Source organism: Pyxicephalus adspersus, chromosome 2 (genome assembly GCF_032062135.1).
Source record: "Pyxicephalus adspersus chromosome 2, UCB_Pads_2.0, whole genome shotgun sequence".
Lineage (NCBI taxonomy): Eukaryota > Metazoa > Chordata > Amphibia > Anura > Pyxicephalidae > Pyxicephalus > Pyxicephalus adspersus.
Window position 1 is genome coordinate 127,595,676 of NC_092859.1, and position 15,992 is coordinate 127,611,667.

A 15,992-nucleotide genomic window follows, 5' to 3' on the forward strand; every position below is an offset into this window, starting at 1 on the left:
TCCTTCAAATAACAGCAACATGAAACATTTTATTAATTTAACCTTAAATGACCATAATAATATTAACAATCTCAATACCAACAACAATTCCCTGACCTTAACCTCCACACTCCCTTCCCAGTTGCAAACCCTCAGAGGCACCTCTTACCACCAACCAACCAACACCTATGTTCCTGGCCGCAACACCACCAGCTCGAGAATGAATACACTACTCGCATCTTCCCCTTTAACTGCCACCTAACAGGTAGCTCACTATTTTGGTAAACTACTGGAGATACCACACCAAAGATGGTTTTCCAATTTACCACACACCTTTCAAAGATGCCTTCCGAGGACCCCAACTGCCCCTTTAACTGACTTACCCTCCTTGTGAATTAGGGTGGGTGAGAGGGAAGCTCCTCATTTCAATTCTCTGACTCCCCCCACTTCCTGCTTGACCCCCCTTTTAACTACTTCCTTCTACGCTCATCTTTACCCTCTAAGCTTATCACTGACCTTGAACCTCTCCTCACCTTTCTTTCTAAAACCACTACCCCTTGGTCTACCTAGCCCCTGGTCATGTATACCCTCCGATTTATTTCCTACCCTTTGTTGCTCCAGGCTTTTCTGTATATTAATGCAAAAGAAACTGTTTTAAAACCAGGCAATGCTCATAGCAGGGCACTGGCGCCGTTATGAGTGATAAAGATGTATATGAGCTCTATTACTTACTGTTTGGTCCGTGAGAGGGGGTAGTACAATTTGCTTTTCAATTTTATTAAGGACTAATTTCCACAACTCCTTCAAGACACGTTTTAACACAGTCTTCTCACATATTTTGGCAGACACTGATAAACTAAACCAGATTAGAAAAAAATGAAACATTTGTTAAAAAAACTGTGATCTAAAATATCACAAAGCATAATAAATCCTTTTTGCCTTTAATTTTTAAGCCCAGGTAAAGTCCTGCTACTTTGAGCATGACTACAGGGAGGGCTGTGCGGAATACTGGCTTTAAAAAGCATCACTTCAATTCCCTTATGTGCGTATGGTAATGGATGTAATATGAATTAAGCAGAATTTGTGTTTCTTCACAATATATGATATATACTTTAATATACTTATTTTGAAATCATATTGTATACTAAAAGGAGAAGGGGTGAAACCAACTGCTAGGTTCAATCTGCTAGGTGTAACCAAGGTGCAGGTGAAGAATTTAACCAGTGACCCAATTATTTTACATTAAAAATATTTGAGTTGCCTACTTGGTGCTAATTTCCCACAATACTAGGTAAAATGTCACTTTTCAACCCTATAAATAATCCCTGTACCAGCTATTCCTCTAGAATTAAAAAAATGGTGTTTTTTTCCCCAAGAGGGGTGCCATAAAATACAGCCCCTTCCAAGTGCCATGGAGGATGATGTAAAATTTTGGGGGAAGGTTATCCTGACGTGCCAGTTTACTATATACTATTTTGTTTATCTGGATGCATGACCATAACATCAAATTGTTACAGTAAATATTAGGTGTAGTGACCAATGTAGATCTAACTACTTATAGACTGCATTGCTACATCATAGCTGAAATAAATGGGTTCCCCCATTGGCTCACAATTACAATTTTAACTTTGGGTTATATATTGTTTTAAACTTTTTTTTTTTTTTTGATCAATTAAAACACAAAAATACCTACTACTTGAAGGGGACACTGGGATGGTATTGTATGAGATGTACTAGAAATAAACTTTAAACAACACACAGTATAGACCTTGGTACATCAACTGGTAAAATGGTAAATCAGTACTAACGTTTTATCCAGAAAATCCATCAAAGGCCGCAGTACAATTTCGGCATCCATGGCAGCGTTGTTTCTGTTTGTGGATGCATTACCATTCGCTCTCATCTGATTTAATTCCACACTCATTTGTCTTACACAGTCCTCAATTATGTTCTGGAAACTGGAAAAAGAAGAAACTTGAATTAAGTTTTTAGTCTTCTTTTCTTTTGCTACCAAGTAAGATGCTTTTTCAGACACAAATGAAGTACAAGAAGCACAAAAGATTTTTATCGTCGCCTGTTCATTCCTATTTTTCTTTGTTTGGATTGCTTCTTCTATACATTTTCCTGCACTGATGTCTCCCCACCTGCTTGTTTCACCGTTTTGTACTATGATACTGATTGCTGGCATCAGTTTTCTGTGTTACTAAGCTGTCTGTGTCTCCTAAATATACAAAATTGTAATCTTCCTTATTAACCAATGATGCAGACAATTGACTATTAGTGAATAATGTCATCAATAGTTTTTTAGACAATATAGTAATATAAATAATAATAATAATAAAAATAATTAATATTATCATTATTAATAATAAATAATTATACATATTTTAAGTATTAATTTTTATAATTCATATTACTGATATTAGTATTGTTTTTTAATATTTTTATAAGCAGTGGGACATTTACCTATATTGTGAAAAGTACTGTAATATATACCTATTTATATGTAAAGGGGTGTGATAGGGTACCCAAAGCATTTAGCATTAATAGTTTGCCAGTTTAAAATGTATATTTGCCAAACCTCTTCTAACTAACTGGTAAAATGGAATATATAACACAATGTCATACAAACAACGAACAGTACATTAGAAAATGCTGTAAATGAATGATTTGTAAGTGTAAAAAAAAAGTATTTGCCTGTGTACATGTGTTTTAAATTAAAGAAAACTATTTTCACTATTTTTAACTATTTAACTATTTTCGCTTATTGTTCAGCTTTCATCAGCAAATCTAAATCACCTCACTAGAGAATTTCTGTAAAATATTTGTTTCCCAGGCATGCTTAGGTATGACTACAGTTAGTACATCTGGCCTAGAAGAGGGATGAGCACACTCACTCCTAAGACACTCCAGGCCTTGATCCTACAAGGCCTGCAAATCTGCAGCAGTGCAATTACTGCACTGTAATTGTATGTGAAATTGAGGAAAATATCTTGAAATCAACTTCAAACTCAGCCTTGCACTTCTTACTTTGCTAATTTATATTGAATGCCCTTTAAACATTTTATAATAAGAATGTATGTGTTTACCTTGCGCCATATATACAGCTGAGTTCATCAAGCACTGAACTGAGCTTCACCTGAAGTTCTTTCAGCATCGCACTAGCATCAGGATCCAGCTACAGAGAGAAACATGTACATATACATGATTAGTACAGATTTTACAACACATTTGAAACCCTGCCTAATATTTTGCAGATCTAATAAAGTATTTAGATGAGGAATTTCTTAACTATTCCCATGAAGAAAATCTGGAAAATAAGCTGGAAATAACTGCCATTTGTTGATGCACCCTGGTAGGTTATCTATAGAAAGCCAAAGGTTTATTTTGTTTACCAAACATGGAGCTTTCTATACAGATGTATTTATTAAAAACTATGAAGACTCAAAGCATAAATAATATGAAACTCATGCTTTGCTGCATACCATTTCCTTTACAAACCAGCGCATTTTGCAGTTAGCAGTTTTCATTGGAGTTGTAGGAACTGGAAGCCTGAATTTCATTACTATAAGCAGACTAATTTGTAACATTGTTTGTTGATGTTTTGTATATATGGTATTTTGAATAGGCAAAACTGTTCTAGTGTTGCAAGTGGATATATTGTGATGTGAGTTTGAAGATTGAATAACCAATGTTATGTGCTATTTATTGTGATGTTGGTACCTTTCTTCACCATTTTTGTAAATCCAAACTCTGAGAGAGGTGGAAAGAATTAAATTTCACTGCAACATAACATGTCAAAATTTTGGTTACAGATACTGTAGCAGAACCGGCATAGTACTACTACAGAATACAAAAAACTTCTATTTCAGGGATGTCTAACATTATAAATGTCTAAGTCTTAGTCCTGTACCAATTTGTGTCCCCTTGGCCTCGGTAGAAATTTTGTAATTATAAAGAAAATATTTTTTTTTTTTTCCCGTGATGTGTAAATTCAGAAACAATTGACAAAACATGAGGAAATCTTGTTGAAAGTCTGATAATTCTGGTGTTCGGTAATCCCATGTTAATTGCCATTGACTTGAAGTGTAGTTAGTACTAACCAGGGGATTGTATTAAAATACAATTCTGTACAAGTTACAGAATGTAAAAAGGGACAATTAATTGATTTTAAGCTCAAGGTTAATGTGAAAGATCAGCTTGTTAAGTAGGATATAAAACGTGCATAGTGTATAGTGCCTCTTGGGTATTGGGGACATTTATTTTGTCTAGACATTTTTATGGTTTTTATCATTTTTAATGTGACTGTCAGTAAATGGGTTAAATAGTGTATGAGCTGTTTATTTTCAACGATGGAATTTTAGGATGAAAGTTCCATTATTAAAATTCAGCCTACAATAATAATCTACAGCAGAGTGCCTTTAGGTATTTGGGGAGTGAAAATAACAGACTGTAAAGTTTATACAAAATGAATTTTGTTAATGATTGCCCACTTCTAGATTAGACAGCATTTAACATGGTAATTTACTTGTTTTATATCATCAAATTATTATCAGTATTATTTGTGGCAAGCAATCTGCAGACTGTTCATTTTACTTACAATGTTTCATCATTTTCAGAGCACAACCAATTTTATATATTAATGAAATATTGGTTTTATCTATCTTATTTCGCCAATAGCTCAGCTGTGGGTTTAAAGGAGAACTGTACCCTGAATAATTATCTGTAGCTAAACCACACTAGAAATGCTATTAACAAAGAATGATAGCTTGCTATATGCTGAAAAAAATATTCTTGGCACATTTGTACATGTTAAAGAGTTTTTGTTTGCTTTAAATAGGGTATTTATTCCCATACAAGTTAAGTGGAATGTAAAATCCACCCAAATATTTTAATGAAGTCCAACACAGGTGAGAATGCAGTGATCAATGAATTCTCAGAAGCATCTCAAACTGGTGTCAAACTGAAGCCATCAATAGAAGCTCAAAGTCTCTTGACACATGTCCATCATAGTGCAATAGAGAAGTAGAAAGCTACGTTTATTATCTGCTATAAATAAGCAGGCATTCACGGACACTGATACCTTATATATATTAGAAACTTCAATTGCCACGTGCTACCTGAAAGATTTGTAGCTGGTATTGTTTGCTGTGTCTAAATGAGTTCAAGGCTCCTATAAGTGACAAGGCACAACAGGAGTTCAGAGCTCTTTAGTGTAAAAAAAACACAAATGCAACAGCAGACTGCAGCATAATACTCTCAGATTTACTAAAGATAGAATTGATCTTAGCAATGTTGCATGCTGCCTTTTTTTCCAAGCCTAAGGTTCATACAGGTTTTTTTTCCTACTGATCTAATTTTCAATCCAACAAAATGATCAGATCTCAAGTCAGTCTGTAGTGACATCAATAGCTGATGGAGAACTTGAGATAGTTTTCAACTATACATAGATGGTTTGTACGTGTTGCTAAATATGGAACACAAGTACACCAGTCATTTTATGTGTACAAACAATCTGATTAGGAGTTTACATCTGTCCTATGGTTTACCCCATCTCCACCCAAAATCAGAATATCATATACATGTGTTTTCAGAATTGCAATCAGATATTTACTGACTGGAAAATCATAGGGCTTGGTCATCATATACAAAATTGGCCTAAGGCCCTGCCATGTCTAGCAACCCGGTAGAAAAGAATTGTAGTAGATACAAATGTATTTCTTTATTTTTTCTGTTGATTTGTAACCATCCATGACACAATGGGAATTGTGAAAGATAATAGGGATGTAAAAAAAGCATGTGGAAAGATAGGTCTGGAGCCATGAAGGACAAAAGAGAGACATCGTCGAAACAGCTGCCTGACAGAGTGGTCAGAGAGGCCAGGAGTTGAGGGGTTAAAGAAAGTGTGGGAAGGATCTGGGCATAATGGATGATTGGTTGAGGGGCGGAAATGGTGGTGGGGTTAGAGCAAGGGGAAAGAAGGGGCTTGAGTGAACGGGGTCAGAATTAGTTAAGCGGCCAAGGAAGACGTTTCTTGCCAACCTGCTTGATTGAAAAAGTGAGGGAAAAAGAAAGTTTTTACAGGTGATATGAATTTTGTGGGGAAGCTGAGTTTCTGGAAGGCATTGGGTCTCGGTTGTGCTGGAGTGTGATGGGAGGATCCACCTGTTGGTATGGCATCCTCAGTTTTTCAAAGTAAATCGTAATGAGGCCGGGGGGGGGGACATGTATGGTTGATATCAGCACCTGAGCCAGACGAATGGTGGCTGGGGCCCAAAAATATCAACCTGGGGCAGACCCCAGTTGACCGTGGTGTTGGTTGGATTGAGCCTTCCAGGAGCTGAGACAGAAGTGGGTATGGTTTTTTCTTGTGATGTTTGTTTGGGTTAACCTATTGTTAAGTTATTGAAGAATGTTATAAATAAAAGTATGTAAGATGGAGGGGGGGGGGTGCGTATGGAAGGGACAACTCTGAACTACCTGGTCATGATCTAGACATTGAGACTCATGATATGTCCAATAAGCAAGAAGCAGGTTTCCAGTAAAATTAAAAAAGGTCTAATAATAAAGCATCAGGAAATGATGGATCCCAGCTGAATTGTTTAAAATTCTGCATGATAATGCTTCTGAAGTGCTCTATGTTGTTTGGCGGCAAATGCTGAAAATACAATTGGTTGCAATGAGTGATTGTAGGTTTGGAAAACATCAATTTTTATTTCTATCTCAGATTACTGAACAATTGGACTTAAATGATTTTACCTTCATGAAGGTAACATTCAAAATTCTGCAACCTAGACTCATGAAATTGAGAATTGCCAGATGTATGGGCTTGTTTTATGCGTTACGTTTTATACTGGATCATGGAGATTCAGATGACTTATTACAAAAACCTTAAAACAAATAAAGAAAAAATGTGAAAAGGACATAAGAGGCTAAAATGGATAGGCAACATTTGTGAAGTTCTGAATATGTCCCATAAGAAAGTTTTAAGAAGCAATGGCTGACAAACACCTAGCATGATAAAGTCCATAATGGCATGAAGAGTTGGACTTGACTAAATGAATGACGATATTATTATTAAAAATGATTTTATCGGCTATCACTGTTGCATTGACCTGTGGGATGGATTTATTTACACAGCAATTCCAGGAAAGCAACTGCAATCAGTTATGCCAGGCATAGACCCACTTTGGCACTTCTAGGACGAATTATCCCACCGTGAACAGCATGGGAAAATAACAAAGCCTAAGAAAGATGTAAGAAAAACACATTTATTTTATAAATGATATTAAAGTTACCGAAAAAGTGTGATTTGTATCTTTTTTTCTACATTGATGGTTACCCAAGATACTGTTGGACTGAGTGTATGTAGCTCATTTTCTATACTATGTGTTTTCACATCAATTTTGTATGTGTTAAGAATTTTTCTTTTTATATGCTTTAAGTCAGGGTTTTTGGTTGAGTTTGTAATACAGGTACATTCTGGTCAAACTTATCTATTTTATCACTCAGGATGCTAGTGAGTTTGTCATTGACCATTATCCAGTTTTGTTTTATAGATATTGGTTCTATAGGGATATCCCTCCTTTTCCAAGCCTTTGCTAATGCAACCCTTGCTGCCATCAAAATAAGGGTTGTTAGTTTTTTGGAATGGGGGGGAATAAGTTGGTCAAATTTGCTAAACAAAGCACTTTCCGCAGATTTCGAAATATCTAAACGAACAATCTCTGATAATAACTTAAACACTGCTCACCAACAATTTTGGGCACTACCACCATATATGTTCCATAGTTCCTTATTCAATGCATCCCTTTAAGCACAGTGGGGAGGCATTAGACTGGTATCTAGCTATGTAATTTGGTACTAGATACCATCTAAGTATGACTTAAGTATGATTGGCCTCAACTATGGCCGAATTCAGGGATACTTTAGACAGTGCCATGGAAATTTAATTCCATTTATTCAGGTACATTTTGATGACTTTTCTGTGCACTACAGTGTACAGATGGTTTACATGTAAGTAAAAATATCTGCCCGTGGTAGTTTTGTGAGGATGTGCTTTTTAAATAAATTACAGTATATCTGGTGTGTCACTGTGTGATGCAGTAACAAGCTGTAATGTGTTTTTCTACACATGTTTTGGAGCCAGATTCCAGACACCTAATTATGTGGCTGTGTGGTCAGCTTGGGCAGCTTCTCCCTTTTCCCAGGCACCTCTGAATGTAATTGACACTTTTTTTTCTAACAGAATTTCTATATAATAGTTATGATTAAGATTTGACATCATCATATAAGTGTGAAATCGTGATATACCTTCATGGTATTCCCTAATTGATTTGTCCATTGTTAGAACCAAAAACCTTATGACACTTGGCTGTAACATAAAATGAACAATTTCCAGTTTCACACTGCAATTTGCAAGCTCATTAGGTGAGCATTTTATTGAATTCTAGACAACCTATTATATAATATTAAGTGTCCAACACTTTTCATCTGAATCTAATTGGTAACTTTGGGGATTGTCTTGGCATCTTAACTCACAATGTTTTCTAGATGTGAGAGACAAGCTGCCAATAGTTGGTATATTTGAGAATACTCAGTGAGTGTATTTGAGAATGCTCAGTGGGTATGCTTGGAAATAAATATATTACTCTAAAAAAAGTGGGCCAAAAAGTTCCCCAAATTATCAGATTACCTTTATAATGGAGAAGGATATACGTGTCTGGGTATGGAACCACAGCACTGGGGTTTTATTTATAAAGTTTTGATTGAATTGTGCACTTATACATCTACAGACAAAGCAGCTGTTTTTTTACAAAATAAAGTATACAGTTTTAATATGCAGATTTGCAATTATAAGAAATATACCAAAAATCACAGGTGCTTTCCATACTTTGAAATTTACACCACATTTGTCTCTATCTACAAGCTTTAATGTGATATTTATACTCATTTAAACCTTTTCCTGTGTATTTTGCTGCTTAGCTATTTCCCTCACACCCTGGGCAATAACTAAAAACAATGATTAGATTTAGTATGAGATTTGCTGTGGCCTCAACTTGTTTATGGGAAACTAACATGTTTAATAATAATAATAGATAGTGTACACCACTGCGTAATATGTTGGCGCTATATAAATCCTGTTTAATAATAATAATAATGGGTCAAATGACAGTAAGGTTATTATTAATAGATTGTGTATTCTTTTTGTGTGCATATTTACAGCGTACATTTCATTGCAAGCAGGCGTTTATCCAAAATGCAAATGTTGCCTGAAATAAACTTGTACTATTAACTACTTTCATGCTACTATTTCCGCAACATAAGAAATCAGAATTTAATTTAAAGTAAGGCTAATTTCAGACTAGCAGTATTTTATTCTGAGTGCCTAATGTCAAATGCTAGGCACCTGGGAGTGCTATAAGGTGGTAATCAGAGCAAGCAAAATGGTTCCTTTTTTTGTGATTGTAACCACTTGGATAAGTATTTGCAAGTGGCACCACTTCAAGTCTGTGGAGGAAGAAGGTGTGGTAAATGACGCCTGGACATCAAATACAGTGTCCAAACAAGGCATGAAGTAACATTGCTGTCTCCTCCCACCTGTCAATGATGGATAATACCCAGACCCATTTGGTTCAATGGTAACCATTTTAGTTATTCTGATTTTAGCATAAATGCTCAGTACAAAAAGATACAGTGTTAGGTAGTTCCTAATATATGATGGTAGGCATAATGAGGACATTACCAATGAGTTAAAAAGTCTGTGACTGTAGTGAACAGGCTTTTATTATAGAACCTCCAACTCCCTAAATACATAAAAACTATTTGTTTTCTGCAGAATGTCAAATGAATTAAAAGGATGTAAAAAAAGGTGAGACCTCATTGGCAGCAGGGTTGGCTCAGTGGTTAGCACTCTTGCCTTTGCAGCATTGGGTCCTAGGTTTGGCCCCAGCCAGGACACTATTTGCATGGAGTTAGCAGGTTTTCCCCATGTTTGCGTGGGTTTCCTCCGAGTACCCCGGTTTTCTCCCACATTCCAAAAAAACATGCAGTTGGGTTAATTGGTTTCCCTCCAAAATTTACCTTACACTGTATTAAAGACATATGACTGAGGTAGGGACATTGGATTGTGAGCTCCTTGAGGGAGACAGCTAGTGATATGACTATGGACATTGTAAAGCGATGTGTAATTTGTCAGAACTATATAAATACTGTATTATAATAATAGTATTTGAGATTGTGTGAGTGTGGCACTTATTTGTTTTTACATTCCAGAAAAGCCCCTTATGTGCATAAGGAGCAGCCCACAGCCTCCTGGGACATGTGACATAAGTATCCTAGCAGGCTGCAAATTTCTCCTTCAGTCTTTACTGCTATGGTTGTTGTTTTGGGTGTGGCTGATATCAGCCATCATCAGGGTTCATGCATGTAGACAGGCAGTGGCTGTACAGAGGTTGCTGGAGTTTACCAGCAATTAGATGTAATATTGTAGGCAAAATAAAGATGAACAAAAGGAATGTACAAAAGTGTCAACTGTTCATTATACACAATGTTTTACTGGACTAAGGGTTCGTGTTATCTGGTGTTAATTTCCTGTGTTTGATTGGAGGAGAATATCATAGGTAGATCAACAAAATCTCATTTGACTTCAAATGAGCAGTGCATATGGCAGCCCCGAGCAACTGTCCTGTGTTTGTAAGAACTGACTCCTGATTAAAGAGTGTTTGAACTACAGGCAAAAAGTTCAAAGGCAGCTTTTTGCCATATGCATCTTTATAGGGAAACAATACTTATCTAACTTCTAGAAATGCAATGTCCAAAAGCTCCACCATCAGTGCTCATATCTTTACCGTGGCCGATATTAAGGTTTGGGATCTTCAGCTATGTTAATTGACTGCATAGGAATGAATAAACGACCCTGCATGCACAAGAGTTCATTAATCTTGACATTGAAAAAAGGAACACTTATTTAGCTTTGGATGTTGTCTAGCATTAAAATGGAACTTTTGGAACAAATGGAACCACTTTGAACTTTTGAGATTCAGGCAGGTGGTTATTGAAGACACGGACAGGCGATGACCTTCTGCAATAACTACACTGTCCAGGACTGGGCTGTCAAATTTTGCTGAGCTGCACAGCTCAGTATTCCTTGCTGGGGAAACCTGGCAATCCCATCATAGCCAATCAAGATGGCCAAGGCCCACCTTCAGGAAGTAGAGAAGAGGAAAGATGGTGGCACCCTGTGACAAAACAGGGATAGGTGAGTAGTTGCGGGTTTAATTCTGATTCCGATAATGTAGTACAATTAATCTGTCAAAACAATGAATCTGTCAAAAAGGAAAAAACACTCTTCCTCCTAATTAGGCATTGGTAATGCCACCCCAATCGATTGGTAATGTACAAAGAGGTCAGACCATTGTATTTATCTACCACTCAATGGTTTTGCTGTATGAATCACTTCAATAATAATACAAGCAACCACTTATATATATATATATATATATATATATATACATTAATTACTATTATTTTAATGTTAAATCATACTATTTTTGCATCACTGCAAAAAGGGCTTTGTAGATGTAAAACCTCATGTCAAGATTCAATATATTATTCAGTAATATTGTTACAAGGAACTTGTCCAGATGATCAAGGACAGTGAACTGCAGAAACAAGCTGGCATAGTTTAATCACTGCACTATTACAGGCTGAAAAAGGTTTATCACTGCATCCCTCTGGTGCAGGAATGACAAAGCTTCAGCCCTGTGTTCACTCACTTGAAAGTAATGGGCTCTTTAATTGATACTTGTGGGCTCCTCTGCCCAAGGGTATAATAGATTTACAAGGATCTAACTCGCCCTTGCTTAAAGACGTAAAGGTATCCATGTATAAATTTCTGTCTGGGTCACAATATTGGTTACTCTTATCAGAATAATTTCATTTTGACTTGTAAGATGTCTAAACTTTCATGACTTTGTAGGTAAATACATTTAATAAATTTGTTCCTGTAGCACTTTCCTGGCTTCAAGATAGAAATTAATACTTGCATTTATTGACATTTATTTATCGATACTAAAAAAAGGAATGGCTGGTGGGAGAAAAAAAAATGAAAAAGTGTTCCTGGAAATAATTTGAGGGATCTATACAAAGGGATGGGAATGATTTAGTATGTATTTAGTTAATGGTTACAGGCTGTGTGTTACAATAAAATAGGAAATATCTTTAATTTATATGCCCTGTAAACAAAAAGATGAATTCACGCAAAACTAAACAAGCAACACATTCACTGTTTTCTGTGAAAAAGGGATTAACATGGGTAAATTATCCCCATATACTCCTAATGGTGTTTAATTTAATGGATGTTCTATCAAATTTTTATTTCAATTAAGTATACGGAGAAAGTTTCCACCCTAATAAAGGCAAAAGCAGGTGTAAAGACCCAGGAACTTAGACACAGAAATCTAATCAAGAGAGTTCCAAGGGTTACAGAAAAGAGTCAGCTGGATTAATTCTGGCATCTACCTGAATAATAAATAGATGGCCTATTAAATAGATGACCTATTAAATGTCAGATCTAGATTAACAATGAAAGGAGAAGAATGGAGTATTAAGATCTTCTTCAGTGTGTATTATCACTTCTGTTCATATGCTTTTCCAAATACTTTATTTAAGGGAATGTCCCAGGGTGTAGTAAAATGCAGATATTTAATTGATACTTTGTTAGATGCAGTTATCCCCCCCCCCCCCCATAGATCTCTTGATCTCCTGTTCTCTTGGTTTTCCCACGGGTTTCCAATAAAAGTTTAACTTTAAATATAATCCTTATGTTATTATCTTTTTAAAATGTGTGCATATGGTTCAATGTGTTTGGGACCAAGAAGCATGGAAGTACAAATTCCTGTTTAGTTTTCCATTGCTATTATAGGTATATTAGAGAGATTGCCACTCACTGGTTGTTAAATTTTCCTAAATTATACGGTACACACTGCAACAAAAAGCCACACTACGTGCTTTTGGTTGCTTAATTTCTCCTGTACTGGTTGTTGGTTGTTGACACCTGGACAAAACAAGAGGGGGAATCTATGAACAGCAATAAAAACCTGACATGGAGGTTTTATTTTTTTCCACTCAATCCAAAAGAAAGGACAACAAATTACTCAATATACAATTTACCACAAAGGATATACCATCTAGGGCATTCTGTATGAACATCCTGTGCACTATGAATCTCTGAACATATCAGCCAGGGATCTTTGTATGGACACCTTTAGCCTATAAATAAGTATTATTAACACATTAGACATTGTGGTGCCATGCTGACGTGGAAGATTTAAAACTAAGCAACAGGGTTTCCTCCAGAGATTAATATGCCAATCAAGCTCTATTTGATGCCTACAGCCAGTATTTTAAAAAGAGGAAATAAAACTTAGGGATATAATTTGTTTACTGAGGCTTTCAGATATAGATAACAAGAGCCAGACTTTAGATTTAAAAGAGACTGACTTGAAGCATTCCTGTCAATCGCTTTCCATCCAAGACAAAATCATTACATTGCATGACAGCGACTGACCTGTCTCCCAGCAATAGGAGCAGACACTATCTTCAAACCAAGTTTTCATACAGGCTCAAGTAAGCAATTTGGCAAAAATAAGACAAGAAAACTATGCCATTTATTTTCAGTAAAGGAAGCTCAGTAGTATGGCCCTAGTTGCTGCACCTTTACCAAGCTGTTTTTTATATATAGCCCTGACAAAGCAAGCTAACATTTCTAGTGTCATAATAAGCTTAAAGGGTTTCATGCTAACTGTGCATTTTCCTAAATTATACGGTACACACTGCAACAAAAAGCCACATTGTACGTGCTTTTTGTTTATATATTAATAAATACCTGTTTTATTAATATAGTTAAAGCAAGGCAGACAGTTTTAGAATGTATGGGTTTGCTATACAGGTAGAAGCTAAAAGATACATTGCTAAAATATTAAAGGAAGCATTGTATAATATGGTATCTGTGTCCACCAATGGAGGGCTGGGTAATGTTGACTGGTACAGAGAGATAATCAGATAATTTTGAGCAGCTTTACCTTCCCAGAGTATAGTTTTAGTTTGGACTATGAATTTTTATTCCAACAGTAACATTTTTAAACAAAGAGGGTGAAGACCAATGATACAATAAATAGGTCTGGTATGTCCTGGTAGCTTTTTCCAATTTAAGGTGGATTTCTAAGAAGCATAGTCAACTTTTTCCCTAGATTTTATCCAGCAATTAATCTGATTGCTCATATAGCACTAAAATGTAAATAGATGTGATAAGGAGTATGTATATACTGTGGTCTGCATAGCATAGCACTCAGGAAGTACTGTACTAATTTGTATACCATAGTTAAGCCAAGGCTTCTACTTCCAGCCCTCCTTTGCTGAACACTTATTTTTAAACCTTGGCTCTCCACTATTGATTCAATAATATTATGAAACAATAATATGAAAATGTTTTTTATCCAGTGCAACAGATCTCCTAAAATTGTTAGACAAAAATGGGCACTGGTTTATAAATCTGTTTTCTAAAGCTGTCTGCAATTACCGAAAAACAAAAAGTAATAGTAGAAATGTTTAGCCACTTTACTGCTGGAACAGAGACAGGTTATACAGTGCTCTGTCAAGAAGAAAGTGTCTCAGGGCATAGGGCTTTAGAGTAATTCAAGCAGAAAACATTTCCTTGGTTTCCTAACTTCATGCAAACCGATAAAATAAAGATAGGCTATATAAGGTATCTGATTTTATCAGGTTATTGAGAAATCAGTAAGTGAGCTGAAATGTAACTGCTGTGCAAATAAGCCTGCACCAACAACTTTCCCTTAGGCTGTTTTCATCTTTGCATCAAAAACATCATTTAAATAAAATATAGTAACATTACGTCTTTTCAGCCCATACTGATTTTCTGATACGTTTCTGCAAATAAGAACTTATTTATTCACTGAAATAAGATCAGAAAAAAAAACAATTTAAAAGCATACAGTGGCACCAGCTGACTAAGCAGTATTAAGCCGCAATGTGAGCTTTACATGCCAATGCTTAGCACCATTTAGTCAGCGTCTTGGAAAACCATTCCTCATCATGCATAGCCAGCATTTAGGAGCATATAGTGACATGGCACTGCCTAAAGTATTTGGATTGTTTCCATAAATAGAGGAACACAGTCTTTAGTTTTTTTATACAATTAGTATAGTTTTTTTTTCTTCTATTAATTTACATCAATCAAGACACATGGGCCATTCAATACTGCAGTGCAAACAGTGCAAGGTATAGCAACTAAGATATTGCGATCAGATCTTAATTTACTCTAAACATATCCATCAAAAAGGTCCAAAGAGGTAAGTCTAAAGATGGCAAAGTTCTAACATGTGGATAAGTTTGCAGTTTTGCAACTTAACTGTAACTGAAATTAATATTTATGTGTCAATTCTAAAATGCAGTAACACAAAAACATAAATGTAGAATTTACTTTTTTGATGTCCAGACCACAAGAAAAATGAATCAATACCTACAGCAACTCTGCCAATTGGAAAAAAATAGGCTGTTGATACCTACATGTACCATAACTTGATCCTTTGCTCTTTGCAAGCCTACTGCCTTAAAATGTATCGAATGTTGAAGATTCAGTTAGCTTTCAGTTCACCAAAAAAGCAAAAGTTCCAGGAAAAGATTGGTGGGGCAAGGCTTAACAGTCTTTTTTTTTTTTGGAAGGGTTTGTATTACTACTACTATTCCACAATAAAAAAAAAGATGCGAGCAGGAAGAATTTTTATTGCACAAGGGATAGGTGATCTGCAATAAAACATACTTATCTGCCTGTTTGCATTATTTTTGAAGAACATTGAGCTGCACATACTGGGATTTGCAAGATATCTTGGCATCCCCTGCGTCTCCAGGGACTGAATGAACTCTGATGCACTTGTGTCGAGTTACATCACCCCTGCCTAGCCAATCAAGATGACCAAATAACGGAAAGGACA

General features: G+C 35.8%; 1 protein-coding gene across 1 annotated transcript in view; it reads right to left on the reverse strand.

Annotated features, from left to right (window-relative positions):
• UNC13C (unc-13 homolog C) overlaps nt 1-15,992 on the reverse strand; it is a gene marked incomplete in the record, with an annotated part of 288,759 nt that overhangs the window by 55,021 nt on the left and 217,746 nt on the right. Inside the window, 3 exon segments of the mRNA XM_072402358.1 lie at nt 712-835; nt 1,788-1,937; nt 3,069-3,157. Coding sequence (XP_072258459.1) covers nt 712-835; nt 1,788-1,937; nt 3,069-3,157 — 363 coding nt within the window.